At 42.0% G+C, this 16,037-nt stretch overlaps 1 protein-coding gene across 1 annotated transcript; it reads left to right on the forward strand.

Moving 5' to 3' along the window:
• Nucleotides 1-5,782: 5,782 nt before the first annotated feature.
• Nucleotides 5,783-15,089, forward strand: prpf4bb (pre-mRNA processing factor 4Bb). The gene is made up of 16 exons (XM_008280938.1): nucleotides 5,783-5,858; nucleotides 7,599-7,677; nucleotides 8,031-9,166; nucleotides 9,520-9,693; nucleotides 9,963-10,121; nucleotides 10,346-10,427; nucleotides 10,571-10,772; nucleotides 11,794-11,867; nucleotides 12,032-12,122; nucleotides 12,314-12,461; nucleotides 12,578-12,715; nucleotides 12,824-12,977; nucleotides 13,071-13,185; nucleotides 13,264-13,415; nucleotides 13,548-13,634; nucleotides 13,849-15,089. Exons 1-16 carry the CDS (start codon nucleotides 5,800-5,802, stop codon nucleotides 14,050-14,052), a joined length of 3,054 nt encoding a protein of 1,017 aa, XP_008279160.1. The 5' UTR covers nucleotides 5,783-5,799; the 3' UTR covers nucleotides 14,053-15,089.
• Nucleotides 15,090-16,037: the final 948 nt, after the last annotated feature.

Raw genomic sequence — 16,037 nt, forward strand, 5'->3', positions numbered from 1 at the left:
CCCATATACAGGGCTGATATAGCGGCCATGGTTTGAGTCCCGACCATGGCTCATTTGCTGCATGTTTTTCTTCTGTCTTGAAAGCTAAAAGGCCAAAAAAAACCTTAAAAAATAGTAAGTAACACATAGCAGCATTTGCAATATATGTGCAAAGAAGTAGGGTTACTGAGGTATACCATGGTGGAGTGATGGTAAACATCCATCCATTATCTATACACCGCTTAATCCTCACAAGGGTCACAGGGGGGCTGAGGTCTATCCCAGCTGACTCAGGGTGAAGGCAGGGGACACCCTGGACAGGTCACCAGTCCATCGCAGGGCTACACTTAGAGACAGACAACCAAGCACACTCACATTCACACCTACGGATAATTTAGAATCACCAATTAACCTCAACATGTTTTTGGACTGTGTGGGAGGAAGCCGGAGAACCCAGAGAGAACCCACGCTGCACGCGGAGAACATGACACCTGAAACAACTCCCCATTAGTCAGTTAGAACTGAAGAAGCTTCTTGGATGGAAGGTGAAATGTGATCAACAACCTAAAAGAGAAGTCCAGTTGGTTTCTACTGAACCTCCATGACCTGGAAGACTGAGAATCTACACAGACATTGAAAAGAATTAATTAATGTATTGGATAGTAATGGGGAAAGATCGTACTTTTAATAACTCTAAAGTTTCATCTTTTTTTTTAATACTCTAAATTAAAATAAACTACTACTGCTATTATAAGTTGAAGCTTGTAACCTGGGTGGTTTTAGTGTTTATTTTGTAGCTTGGGTGGTGGTGGACCTCCAGTGCTGCTGTTCAGGGCCTTGATTATCACCCATGTACAGTTTTACACCCATGCTTTACTACGCGGCAGAAAGGAGGAAAAATGAGGGCTTCTGCAGGCCCTGTTTTCTAATTTGTCGCTCTCCAACTGCCACACCCTGAGCTACACTAATGGTGTTAACACAGACGTCTCCAAATCATAGCCCAACCTGCCTGGAATTACAAGCCCTGCTGACTGAAAATCACCGATGATGATAGCAGAGAAATAATCAAGAATTTCCAAGTGCCATGACGATATAAACCCACTTTCTCATCCCTTTCCTTGAAGCAAACATAAATTCAGCGCTCCGACACGGCCATATGCTGAGGTCGTACTGCCAAGCCCGCTTCTTTACTCTTGTAAATCGTACGCCAGCCCCTATTCTCTCGGAAAACCAAACATCACAGGCTCATAAAGCAAAAACTGCTCAGAAAGGAGGAGAGAAAAGGCAGAAAAAAACATAAAGATGAACACATCTGTCATGGAACAAAGAACATCTGCGTTGATGGAGGCAGGCGTTCCTTTTTCATTGAGAAACGCTGGCAGAGTTTCTGTCAGAGGAAGTCGTTCTAAGCCATAACTCTGTCCTTCTCCACACAAGGAGACAAAACCCAGTTAAGAGTGCAGGGGCTGGGGGTGACAGTGGGTTAGCAAACTGCTCTCGTGTCTTTAACAGGCTCCATAATGGACTGTGGCTGTCTTCAGTGAGCATCTGTTGGACCCCGTGTTTTATGGCCCCATCCTTATTGTGTCTCCAGTGAAGCTCGGAGAGTGGAGGCCCGAAGAGTCAAGGCAGACCGAGTGTCTGCCTGCTTTATTTCCTCTTTATGGAGTCAGCAAAAGTCATAAATCAGGTCTGTGGGGTTGGTGCGTCGTGTGGGTTATCCATCCATCAGTTATGTGGTTGCAGATTTTAGAGCACAAACTCATAAAAGTGTTTTGATTTTGTGGTGGTAATGTTAATAACTTAATTCATTCATGCATAGGTGCAAGTGTTAACCAACAGTCTGGTTGGTCACTCCACCATGTTGGTCCTGATTGATATTTATCTCAACAACGATTAGTCAATTAGTAAAATTCTGTGCAGACATTCGTGGTTTCCAGATGATGTACACAAATGACTTTTGTGACTACCTGACAGACTCTTCTTCTAGCGCCACCTTGAGGTAGAGATTTAATATTTCGAGTGACCAACAATGGGTTGCCATGAAAGTATATTTACATCATAGACGGTATGTAAGATGGAAGATTTCGCACCACCAATTTATCCTGTGGTGTGAGTGTGAAGTCAATATCTTGTTTAAAATGTGCTTTGCTTTTTTTGCACTGATGATGTCATTTGCAATTATTGACTGTTTGCAACCAAAGTCTGCACTGTCTGAACAGTAGACGTGCTGCCACTGCAATCTTGACTGTCTTGGAAAGTTGCGACACTTGTGGTATGCTTATTGTTTTCTAGATTTGAAAAATAAATTAAAAAATGATTCATTCATAAATGGACCAGCTGGAATTTCAATGTACAGGATTACGACAGTGTAGAATATGTAAAAGTGCCTCTCTGGTGACTGATTAAACTCCTAAAAGCTCATCTTTTTTATACAAAAGTTGCATATTTAGAAGGTTTATTCTACTAAAATAATCCCTTCCTGCCTTAAAATGGCTTACATTTACCCCTACACCGTTGCTTTTTCTAAAACGTGTAGATTTATGAAGTCTCCGGCTCTCACACCCCACATCAGTGTCCTTTCACTGCAGCTCAGCACACCAGCTCACCTATAAATCTGATCAAATATGATACAGGAAGCCAAACCCTGCAAGTTGACGGGATTGGTTCCTTAAGTTTGTTACATATGAAGTCATTTTTACACTGCAGCTTTATTATAGAGTTCCTCAGTCATGGCATAGACTGACTTTTTCCCCCATTTTGCATATAAAGCATATTAAAAACACCATATAGACATGTTAACAAGATAAAAAAGAACAACTTGATTTCCACCCGAGAGGCTCTTTAAACAGTGCTTTCTGTTGTTCGAGTTAATGCAGTAAAAATAAAACAAGATGACATGAAGAGAAAATGAAAAGCATATATTGTGCAAACTTAAGGGAAATCATTTTTTTAAAAAAGAGAGAACAGTCCCAGCTTTGTATTTACAAACTGCTTACACACATAATAAATCTATATGACACAGAGACAGATCTCTGGGTTGCACAGTGGAAAGCAGTGCACAACATTCATCACATATTGTATACGGCCATGATTAACTGAGCACACTGGGACAGAGGTCTCAACTAATGGAATATCTAATGTCTCTGTGACGGAGACTTTAATCTGTTTTGAGACCTCCAGCTTGCAACTTTACCGTATAAATCTGAGACACACCTTCCAGCAGAGAGCCCAGACTGTGAGTTACAGCTCTAGACTGTTTATAGGCTGTATAGAGATGCTCCCGCAAAAACCTCAAATCGACTTAGATATTTTTCAGCATCAGTGTTCAGTCTGAAACTGAATATTAAAAGAAGCGTTAATCTTTACTACCGAGCAAGATGTCATCACGTGGTAACACCTGCAGGACTGTCAGCTGCCGCAAACACATGTCCCATCTGCCAGAATGCCGACATTAATGCCGCTATATCTTCACGCCTCCGTCGCTTTCTGGCCGCTGTGAATAAGCACGCCACAGGTGCTTCACAATAACACAATTTACTACCTCAAATAAAACTGTCAAGAGCAGATAATAAGCAGCCTTTGAATGCTGCCGCATCCTTGAAACACTGGTGATTTCACAGAGCTGTGTGAGAAGGAACTGCTCGCTCGTTACATCTTTGCAACTTTTTGTACGACAACATGATGCCTCAGATCTGTGTGATTATATTTTACATCTTTATGTGAGGCAACAACACTAAACCTTGAAGTGTTGTTTGGCATTTTCACTCTCCAGTTCCTTGTCACGTGCTGTGGTTTCCTTTTTGAGAAAGATTAACATTTCTGATAATGGACTTGTTCTTTGCACGTGTACATCGTAGCAGTTCTGATGACTATCGTTAGAAAAAAACACGTTTACATGAAGTTCAATCTGCACATCTTGTTTTGTTTGTGCAACGCAAATTAAAACTTGTGCTGATGTTGAGCTTTTACTGCATTTATTGTCTCGTATACGTCACAGTTAGATAAATAAAATACTCTTTTAATGAATCCGTCAGACTATTCAAGTTAAATTTAAGTGTCCTACACTAAAAGCAGCAGGAAAGCTTAATGTCAGCATCATCCCAGCTAAACTCAGGCTAATAAAACTGTCTGTATAGAAATGAGTGCAAATATACACACTGCATCCACTGCAAGATAAACTCCTATGATATCAGGTATTGCAATAACAGCTGGAGACTATATTGCAGTAATAAAACATCTACATTTTACACAGTCACATGCTTTTTCACATTGCACTGTTCAGAACACTAACAGAAGCTGTGAAAGCTTTTGCAAACTCCTCACAGAGAATCCAAATCAAGCATGTGACATTTTAGTGAGCATACCAAAGGTGCACACTGAGCAGAACAACCACAGGGGTGCACATGGGGCCTTCAACAACCACATGACCTACTAATTGACCTCCTTCCTGTGGTAAAGTCAAACTGAGCAACCTCCGAGAGCCTGCCCTTTGCCCTTGGTTTTCTCGCTTTTTGTAGCCCTTTTTGGCTGTCTGTCAGAGGCAAGACTTCTGGTTCAGTAATTAATACTGTCCAACACTGCCATCTAACTTCTATTAGAATCTCAGTCAAGAAATCTGTGTGCATACGTCAATTAATGTGTGTTTTTGTGCTACAGTTAAGATACACCTTTCAGCACGGTTGTGGATGAGTTTGACAGCCTTGAAACTTGAAACCCTTTAAAAATCTGCAATATTCCACCATAATTTTCAGAAGTTTAGATAGTTACCTGTCTCAAAATGTATAGGCTATTGAAATTAATAGAACAAACAACAAGAAATGTTAGAATAAACAGGCAAGAACTAATTGTTTCTGTAGTCTATTTCAATAGTTTTTTGTCATTTGCTCTTAGGTTCTAGTGAATCTGTGTATTTTAACAATTACATTTTGGTCATCATGACAGTATAAATGGTCACCACAAGGCTTTACTTGATCCCCTGTCCTTCACACACACAGTAACTGCAAACAAGTGATGAAATCTCCAGTTTAAGGCCAGTTGGGGATAATGTAAAGCTGACTTTTGTGTGCAAAATGTAATTTGGTTCAGGTCAGGCATCACATGGGGAAGTCAGCTTACTAATTAAAGCTTTCTGTTACATTAAATTGATGCCAACGATGTCGCAAACCCATAAGATGACTTGCATGGGCATAGAATTTATTTTATTACTTTATAAATGTACAGTCAAACACTTTACTAATTGCATTCTGGTGATTTTTCTGAACCAGTTTGTGCCTTTTCTGCATCAATTTAAGGTAGAGATGTCTTTATGCAAATGAAAAAAACAAAAACAAAAAAACAGGTGAAGTAGAAATATAATGAAGTACAATGCATTAAGGGATCCAAGCATTTTTTATTGCTTTCAAATATTTAACATTATCCCTGATGAGTCAACACACATAAGCCCAATGTAATCTTCAGTCCTTTTTTGTCTTTTGTTTGAGGAAGTAATCTCTTTAAATCAGAATGTGGCACCTATTCATGTCAATTTAATTCATTTTTTAGAACTTTTTAATAGTCGATATGTGTTTCAGCAAGATGTCTGGCCTTATTCAAAACCCACCACATCATATCTCACAGATCAGTGTTTGAGACTAAAGAAAAACTGTGCTTCAAACTTTAGGTTACACAAGTGTACACCCTGGTGGACAAAGTAAAAACACATTTCATCCCGTCTGCAGTGCGTCGCCAGCACTTTAGAGGGCGCGTCAGCCTTTTAATGTCACCGCACTCCTGCTGGTCAAAACCAGCGAAGAAGAAAAGGCCCCTCAGCTGAGGAAAATGGCCGACGTTGAGATGGACATCACGTCCAGAAGAATGAATAATGGCAACGAACACGTGTAAGTCATTTAATTAAATATAAGACGTTCGTGCTATTGTGGTGTAAGCGCCTTCTTGGTTCTAGATTCAAACGGAACTGTTAGAACCCGAGAAGCGAGCAGCGTAGCAGGTTCACGTTGTTGCCGGGGCTAACTAACGGCTGACTAACGTTCTTAGCTAACTAGCTAATGTTCTTTAGCTTAGCTAGCATTAAGTTTCGGTTAACGCGTTGCACATTGAAGCCTTCCTTTGCTGCATTTATGTGTATTTGCCTCATTAAAGCGCGTGTGCCAAACAACATACAGTCGAGCATGTGTGTTGGGCGGCGTGCGGCGACTGTGTAGCGTAAGTTAGCATAGCTAGAAGCTACCTGGGGATCTAGCACGCTAGCTGTAAGTTTGCTAAAGACGGTTAGCATACCAGCGCTAACGAGTGTAAATCATCTTGGCGGTCTCGCTCATGGGAAGAGAGAACAAGCGGAGTGTACATGAAGTCAAGCCAATGTCGTTGATTTCTGTTGCTGAGGCTGCACCCCATTCTTTTCGTTCTTGTCTAGAGTTTCTACAGTTTATAGCTAAATTGAGCACATTACGTAACCGCGATTTATCCAATGTTAACCGCAGAGCTTAGTTGTACTCAAGGGGATCTAAAATGCTGCCTTCTGGGTGATGATGGCTTCAACTTTATTCTGGGCGAAATAAGTGTTGCACAAGAAATACACTAACATATTGTCTAAATCTATGCTGTGTTTGCTAATTAACTCAAGAAGAGAACAGCACGTTCTGTGTTGTTTTTCATAGATAAAATATGCACATAAACATACATATTTTTTAGATTTTTCAACAAGTAAGCGTTTCACTTTCCACTCTTGTCATTGAAGTGGGGTTAATAACAGCACTAATCGTTGGGATTTTCAAAGAGTTCCTTAACTAATTAGTGTCCAGGTTGTTAGATGGACACTTAGACACAACAGTGTTCCAGGAGCAGAAAAACGAAAAGTTCCTGCACAAGGTCTTGGCTCTCCACGTGGGCTGTCATGTAGGGATTACTGCAGTTTGGCTCAATGGCTGTTGTTTTGGGTGTGATATATAAATAACAGTGGCTTGATTTGACTGCTAGGGTTTTGTTACTTTAATTATTTTACTTGCATTTATTGTTATTGATGCATTTTGCATTTGAAGTGTTTGTGTTTAACTTTATCTTAACTGTTATGTTGCTTTGTGGGTGTAATGTGATTGCGTGGTCTGTCAAACCTCTTTGTAAATCCTGTTTTAAATTTAAAAACAGCTGTATGAATAAAGTTAGGAGTATTGCCATTATCATTTATTGCATTGTCTATTTTTTTTTATTATTTAATCAATCAGTTGTTATATATAAACATGTGTGTAAGTGGAGCCACCAAATGTTTGCTGTTTTTGGTTGAGAATATGACATACCTAGCAAGTTTTTTTTTATGCTATACAGTTACCTTTTATACAAGGTGTCTGCCGATATCATTACAGTGTAAGGTAACGTAAAGCCGTAGACTGCTATGGCAACCTGCTTTCACTGAGTAACTGTAACTGATAGTGGCAGTACTGTCATGGCTGATACCAGATCCGTTTAGGGACATCAGGGTTCGTTTCATACCAGCGGTTCCTTCACGTTTGTTTCCAATTAAGTCTGTCAACCAACTAATTTGGATTTGGTTGGCATGCTGTTGTCGCACTAATGTGTAATGTTGTCCGTGCACTGTTTGATGTCGTTGTCTTGTTAAACAGGAAGCAAGATCTGGAAAGCCATGAAAGAAGTGGAAATGAGGACAGTGGCGACATGTCTGAGGAAGAAGAGGAGGAAGAGGTAGGGGTGGACAAACCAACACCTAAATATCTTCAGTGGTATGACGTCATAATTCAGATCTTAACTTTGTACCTTAAGTTTAATTTGAATTGTCTTAACAAAAGCAGTTTAAATATTGTTGCACGAACTGTAACACCATATGGGCTCCGTGTCTCTCCGTCTCTTCGATTATATTGCCTCCAAGCATACAAATTCAATGATAATGATTAACTAATCCTGAACCAAACTTCAGTACACTGTAGTCCACATCTGATAGTCTGTGCACATAATGGCTTTGTTCACAGCATGTTTAAAACTGTAAATACTGACATGATACCTGGATTAATTGTTATGCTGATATGTTTACGTCTTAGGAGGATGCTGAAACTAATGGTGAGAAGACAGAGGAGGGGTCCAAACATCACAGCAGCAGCGGTAAACACAAGAGGAAAAAACACAAGCATCGTAGTAAGCACAAAAAGCACAAACATGCCTCTGAAGAAGACAAGGAGCGGAAACGCAAGCATCGTCACAAACATAGGAAACACAAACGTAAAGAGGGATCCTCTCCCTCTGGTGCTGTCCTCTTTGGCTCCTCAACTCATAGGAAAGTTGAATCCTCTCCGTCCTCTGGAAATCCGAGTCTGGACGACAGGGCCTTGCTGGAGGATTTGGAGAAACAAAGGGCCATGATCAAAGCTGAGCTGGACAGCCAGTTGATGGAGGGCAAGGTTCAGTCTGGCATGGGTTTGATCCTTCAGGGGTATAACTCTGGATCTGAAGAGGATGGAGATGCAAGGTTCAGAAATGGAGAACAGCGTCAAAGGGGCAGCTCAGGTAAACCCATATCTCCCAGAGGGGGGAAAAGTGGGAAATCTAGACGGGACTCAACAGAGGGCAGTAAATCCAGCTCCAAGCGTCGTAGTCGGAGTAAGTCTGCAGAAAAGCCTGCCAAGGAGCCTAAGCAAGACAAGGTGACCAAAAGCACCAAGGACACAGGTGCTAAAGACAGAGGCCGTGGCAGGAGCAGGTCAAAAGACAGAAAGCGTTCGGACAGCACTGATAGGTCCAAGGAGAGAAGGAAGTCCAGCTCTCCTTCCAGCTTTAGAGGAGAGCAAAAAGTCAGCCGCATTGATAAACGTTCCTCTCCACAACGCGATGACAGACCAAACCAGGAAAGAGCGAGCAGACGGTCCAGGTCACCTGGACGAGAACGGCCAAGCCGCTCTGAAGCTGACCGGGACAAACGGCCAGCAAAGTCCCCATCCAAGGATGCTTCATCAGGAAAAGAGAATCGCTCCCCTCATAGACGAGGGCCACACAGCCCTATGAGGAGACGCAGCGCTTCCCCTCGCCACAGAGATGCCCACCACCCCTCGGCTAGTGCCTCAGACAGAACATCTAAACAGAGCCACTCGCCATCCAGAACAAGGACCTCACCCAGGAGAGGCCGCAGCCGCTCACCAGAAGTCAGGAGGAGGGATGCTGACAGGCAGGACTCACCGCTGAGGTAAGTGAACAGTTTTCAATTTTCTAACATTTTCCAATAATACAAGCTGACTGTCAGAGAGGACGAAGTCGTCATTAAATTCTTTGAGTTTGTGTCACATAAGTAGATACAAATCTGACTGAAATATGCAGAAGAATCAGTGACAGTTTGCCGTTCCTTCATGCAACTTATGTCTTGTAGAGGTTGTATGAAATGCAGAGTGATTAACTGCATGAATAAGTCCTAATATAAAAAAGAAGTTTGACAGACTTTGTTTAGAGTTCTTCATGCTTTAGCTGCAGTGAAACAGTTCTGTTCAACTGACAGTGTAAAATGCCCAGTTCAGCCTATCTGTACACTTCATGTTCCTACAGGAAGCGCCCCCGGCCAGATCTAGGGCCAGGCAGAGATAGATCACGAGACAACAGCCCCAGAGCAGCCTCTCGCCGCAGGATGAGTCGCTCACCTCTAAGACGGAGGTCCCCATCACCACGACGTCGCTCCCGCTCTTCCCCCCGAAGACGGAGCAGGTCTCCACTGAGACACAGGTGACGACAGCTCACTTTTCACTCAGATGTCACTTGTCTCTGCTTATGACAGAAGATATTTCTCTGAGTTACATCAAAGCAGTTCCCGTAATCAAAGGAACCTTTGACTTTGCTATTTATTCAGGTATCTGTCGGCTTCTGTGACAATTGTCTGGATTTAAGCTCTGTGTTCGTTTTTATGGAACTTCTCTTGTAGTTGGTTTGTGGCGGGTTTAAGACATGTTTTTTTAAGGTAATGAATGATCTTTTTCTTTATCTATGCTTTGCAGGTCTGATGAAAGAGACCGGTATGGTAGACTTCGACAGTACAGACGCTCAACATCCCGTGATCGGGAGAGAAGAAGACGACGCAGCAGAGATGAAGACAAGTTTAAGGGCAGCCTTTCAGAGGGCATGAAAGTCGACCAGGAGTCCTCAGAGGGAGAAGTGTGAGTAAAAGAAAATATTTACTCCTTTGTTTCTTTACAGGATCTGCCTACAACATGAAGGGCATCTCATAAATGTATAAATACTATTCAATTATGTCAAGGTTTTTCTGATTCATCGGGATGTGACATACTGGGTGCTGATCCTGTAATTTACTGTAAGTTTAATGGATCATCACAGCAAATTGAGTCTTTTTTATTTCTTAAATCCTGGCTTATGTTTGTAGGTTGGAGGACTTTGACGGTGAGGAGATAGATGAAGAGGCTCTCATCGAACAGCGCCGCCAGCAGCGCTTGGCCATTGTCCAGGTCAGTTCACATCTATGCAGATCCAAATCTGCTGTTTTAGTAGTAGCTTTTTCAGCCAAACGATGGTGAAGCTGAAATTAATCTGGTCTTAGTAGTTTTATGTCTTCTCACAAACATTTGCTACAATTTCTTCCCTTGCGTAGAAATACAAGGTCGTGAACGAGGACACCAACATGATATCGGAGCCCAGCAGCCCCCAGAGCAGCACACGTAGCCGTTCACCTTCACCTGATGACATCTTGGAGCGAGTAGCCGCAGATGTCAAGGAGTACGAACGAGAGAACCTCAACACCTTCGAGGCCAGCATCAAAGCCAAGCACAACCTCATCGCCCAGGAGAAAGACGGTAATGTCCTGTTCAGAATTATTACTCCTGTTGGCATACAAGGCCAACTGAATGAACCACAGCGTCTTGTGAATTTTCCTCAATATCTGCTGGCCACGACATGAAAGAACAAATGCATTAAGAAGCTATTTTTAACTGAAATGTTTTTTTTCTGAGTTTAATCACACTAGTTTCCAGGGACACATTAATCTTAGATGAAATGGTCAGAGTATTAGGCCATACAGAAAATGGCACCATATATGTAATCTGTGGCAGAATGGGGCTAGCTTGACCCAGGTAACGACACAATAATCTGCTCTGTCCTTCCTCTAGTTTCACCCATCGCTAAAGTCTTTGAAATCTGTAGAAAGGATACAAGAGTCGCTGCTGCTTGATCTCTGGAGAGCACAACCTTCTGTGAACATGAAAGAAGGCAGACGCCGCACAGCTAAAAGCTCTATCAGGGACAGCAATCTTTTGGTCTCTTCTCAGTTTTCTGTCTTATTTTTTTTCTTTATTTTTTTTGTAGCAAGCAAAATGGCAGTTATTTTCTAACTTGCACTTCTCTCACGGCCAATTCAGCACAAATGGAGGATGTCCAGTTTCTAAAGGTGAAATCTGACTGGTAGCGTTTTTGCTCTGCCTTTAAATTTGAACGATACATGTGCATTAACTTTGGCACTTTCCCAGATATAGAACCAGCTGGCATTTTCACATGAACACAAAGGCACATTAAAAGCTGGCCAAAGTACAAAAAGTCTGTAAGAGACTAAAGTGGTATTAAGTAGCTTGGTTTGTGTGAGGAATCCATAATTTTGTGATGCAGAGATTTTAATTTTCTTTCTTTCTGTCATGTGTTCATTCAGTTGCTGGCTTGTAGTCCAAAGCCTGGGTGTCTCTGCCACCTGCAGCATGTTTTGATCTCTGCAGAGTATGTGAATCAAACACATGTTCCAGTTATACTGTTTTACAACATGATGTATGAGCAGAAACTCATGTTGTGTTGGGTTTTTTTTTTCTTTTTCCTTGTTCTTTGTTGCAGGAGCCAACCCAAAGAAGCCTTCAGCCCCTGACATGTTTACAGAGTCGGATGACATGTTTGCTGCTGACTTTGATGTAGGTATTCAAATATTAAGCTCTGTGGAACATCTGAACGTTTGTCTTGTAACGTTCCTCTACAGTTTACAGTCTGATTTACTAGTTGGTCTCGTTTCAGAGGAGTATAAAATAAAAGGAAACACCTGTGAAACACTGACCTCTTTTTTGTGCTGTTTGTGCAGAGTGCCAGGATGAGAGCAGCAGGTGTAGGAAAAGACTTCAAAGAGAATCCCAACCTCAGGGACAACTGGACTGATGCTGAGGGTTACTACCGTAAGTGTCTCCAAATTTTTCCTGTTAATTGCAGGTGTGCGTACAATGTGGACTGTGGCAGTATCTCTTGGTCAGTGTCACAGCAATGTGGCATTACAACCATTAATAACACACGTCTAGGTTGTTGTTTTTTTAAGCTGAGCAACAGTCTTTCTGCTATATACAAATGTGTAAATTGTGTGTTTATTTAGGGGTAAACATTGGGGAGACGCTGGACAAGCGCTATGATGTTTATGGCTACACGGGCCAGGGTGTGTTCAGCAACGTGATCCGAGCCAGGGACACCGCCAGGGCCGGCCAGGAGGTGGCAGTCAAGATCATCCGAAACAACGAGCTCATGTGAGTCTCACCATCTTTGCATGGATTTCAGCGTTTCCTATCTAAACAAGTATTGGCACTTTGAAACAGCACAGTCGATGCTCTGATAACGACATGCATGTATTTGTGGTGAACAGGCAGAAAACCGGTTTAAAGGAGTTGGAATTCCTCAAGAAGCTGAACGATGCTGATCCTGATGACAAGTTCCACTGCCTTCGCCTTTTCAGGCACTTTTACCACAAGCAGCATCTTTGTCTGGTCTTTGAGCCCCTGAGGTACTGAGGAAAAGAACACTTTATTTTATCAATAATCATTTGAGATATGAGCATTTCATTGACCACTGCAGCATTTATCTGATGACCACACTTGTTTTTCGTGTGTAGTATGAATTTGCGAGAAGTGCTGAAGAAATACGGTAAAGATGTTGGACTCCACATCAAGGCTGTTCGTTCCTACAGCCAGCAGCTCTTCTTGGCTCTCAAGCTGCTAAAACGATGCAACATCCTCCACGCTGACATCAAGCCTGACAACATCCTGGTACGATCCAAGTGCTCACTCACCTTAAACCAGGTTAAAGAATCACCAAAACTCCCATGTCGTGTAAAGTTTTTTGGGGGTTTTCTTTTAAAGGTGAATGAGTCAAAGACCATCCTGAAGCTGTGTGACTTCGGTTCTGCATCACACGTCGCTGACAATGACATCACTCCATATCTGGTCAGCAGATTTTACAGGGCTCCAGAAATCAGTAAGTTGCACTATTTGTAAAGTCACCATTAAACCAGATGCTTTTAAATTTGTACTCTGCTCACAATTTCTTCCTCAGTCATAGGAAAACCGTATGACTACGGCATCGACATGTGGTCTGTGGGCTGCACTTTGTACGAGCTTTACACCGGCAAAATCCTGTTTCCTGGATCTTCCAACAATCACATGATCAAGCTGGCGATGGACCTCAAGGGCAAGATGCCCAACAAGGTAAGATTGCATCATGGAACTTCAGTTCCGTCAGCGACTGTTTCCGCTTCCTAGATGAAGCGAGACGTGTTGCTGTTCCAGGCAGTGGTCCAGAAGATAACACTGATGCAATGTTGTGGTTTCTTTCCTCAGATGATCCGCAAAGGCTTGTTCAAAGACCAGCACTTCGATCAGAATTTGAACTTCCTCTACATTGAAGTAGACAAAGTGACAGAAAGGGTAATCTACTCCTCCTTACTTAAACAGCTCATTTTCTCTTAATAGAAGTTGTTAACATGTCTTGCATTTTTAACAGGTACTAGATGTTTTTAAGGGTTTGTTATGAGCTGATAGTAATGAACTGGAATGTACTGAAAAAGCCAATTAGTTGTAATAATTTCAACACCTTTGACTTGCAGTTTCCTTCATTTTTTGTGTTGCTCTGCCCCATCAGGAGAAGGTGACGGTGATGAGCACCATCAACCCCACCAAAGACCTGCTGGCAGACATGATAGGAGGCCAGCGACTGCCTGAGGACCAGAGGAAGAAGGTAATGCAGCTGAAGGACCTGCTGGATGGCACGCTGATGCTGGACCCAGCCAAGCGCATCAGCATCAACCAGGCTCTGCAGCACCCCTTTATCCAGGAGAAGATCTGACACCCTGAACGCCACACACTCCCAGAGCAGACGGACAGAACCAACCACTAAACCAGCTCTGACAGGAGCTCTGCAGTGAGGCAGCCAACCCACAGACTTCTTTTCAGAATGTCGTTCATTTTTGTTCTTCCTCAACATTATTTTGTTTATGGATACATAATTGTGTTTTATTGTAAATAGATCATTGAAATGGTAGCCATTCTTGAAGACACTGATTTTTGCAGTTATCATTGTAAACTTCCCCTCATACCCCGCAATGCAGTTACAGACTTTTTTTTTCTCCTTTTTTTTTTATTTAACTGGCATTGGAGTGAGATGTTTAAAAGAAAAAAATATAATTCCTGTAAATACTGTATGTCTATTGCATTAACAATCTCGAGCAGCAGACAGTTAAAATTTCGTCGTAGTTGCAGATGTCTAATTACATCTTTTCTTTTTTTAACCACATTGCTCATTGTGGGGCGATGCATGCTTTTGAATGTGCACCCTTTGTGCTCTAGATTTCTGTGGTGCAGGCCTGTGTAAATGCTCTGTATGTGCATCAGTGTCCCACATGTGACAGCAAACCCCCCCCCTTACCAAGTCCTCAGACCTTCAGGTTTGAACTGAAGGAATAGATGCATACTCCTTATGTACTCCCCCTTTTTTTTTTTTTTCAACGCAGGTAGTCATCGTTTTCTGTTGCTGGACAGTTCCATGTTTGTTTTTTTTACCTTCCTCTTCCTCCAGCACTCTGGCTCGGCCCTGGCTCTTAAGGCTCTCACATTCAAGTGCCTCCTGTATGAGCCTCGTGTGTTAAAACACCAAACAATGCTGGCCTATGGAAGCCACACCTGTGACCCTCCACTCCCATTGTTGTATATAGCCCATAGTTACTGTCATTTCATGTATGATTTATTTGTCTTTTTCCATTAAGTGGTTAAAAAAAATCCAATCTTGTGATTTCAATAAAGAATAGTTGTGGAAACGCTGCTGAAAGAGCACCTTCAGTATAAAGCAACTTTTTAGTAATAAAATGTTTCCTATTGTATACAAAACCCCCGTTCTTCTCTTGGATGTGATAATGCACTGTACATCAGGAACTCAATTAAAGTAGAGAAATAGTCAAAGGACTCATAAACAGATTTAACAATTGCACGTAAGCTGTCCAAAAAAGGTTTTGTAGAGTGTACTCTAAAAATGGTAAAAGTGTTTGAAAGGTGGCATATTTTTGGGGGGAAGATTTGTTGAGACAGCTGCAGCCTTAAAGCTTTAAAAGTAAAAACTATCTTGTATCCAGTTGGAACAATTTACGAATCCCGTGCTCTCTCGCAGCAGTGGAAAGTCTAACTGTACCCTTCATTTTCGTCGCATGATTGCACTTGTGTTGAGCTCCTGAAAAGCATAATGGGAGGCTCGCGTAGAAAATATTCCCATTTTTCTCCATCTGGAAAGTCGGTGGAATGATGCAAGGTCTCTCTCTGCTTGCATGGAGTGCACTAAAAGGACTTCTGATAGGAGCTGATGGGCTGTCAACCTCAAGGGGTCTGTAAATACATGTGGGCTATAGTGGAATAACCACTGGTAAAGATGTCAGCGTGAATGAACCGGCGCGCTAACACCCGCTGGCTTTAATCTCAACACACAGAGATGAGGACATGACTGCTCTTAATGTGAATATGTAGCCAAACAAGTAATTTATAAGTGCTATCAAATTCATGAGGATGAAATTCAAACACTGCATTGCTTCCACCTTACAATGCAGTTTCTTGCGATGGTCAGAAGAGGGCATCAGAAGCTCTAGCTATTCCCCATGAATTAACTCACTCATCTTGGAACTTTATTCTTCATAATTAACCGACCCAAATAATCGTCTGAAGTAGTGTCAGACTACATATTTTACTCACTACTGGCATTTGAAGTTCTGGTTTTGTAAAGTTCCATTTTATGATCGCTTTGGATGTGGTTTGATAAGGTAATGAGTTTGATTGATAGTAATTAGGGTC

The sequence above is a fragment of the Stegastes partitus genome, unplaced genomic scaffold (genome assembly GCF_000690725.1).
Source record: "Stegastes partitus isolate 25-593 unplaced genomic scaffold, Stegastes_partitus-1.0.2 Scaffold214, whole genome shotgun sequence".
NCBI classification, from domain to species: Eukaryota; Metazoa; Chordata; class Actinopteri; family Pomacentridae; genus Stegastes; species Stegastes partitus.

Coding starts and splice junctions, on each gene's coding strand:
- prpf4bb (XM_008280938.1), top strand. CDS start 5,800: ATGGCCGACGTTGAGATGGACATCACGTCCAGAAGAATGAATAATGGC. Junction 10,428..10,570: donor AGCGCTTGGCCATTGTCCAG/GTCAGTTCACAT, acceptor TCCCTTGCGTAG/AAATACAAGGTCGTGAACGA. Junction 12,716..12,823: donor CTGGTCTTTGAGCCCCTGAG/GTACTGAGGAAA, acceptor TTTCGTGTGTAG/TATGAATTTGCGAGAAGTGC.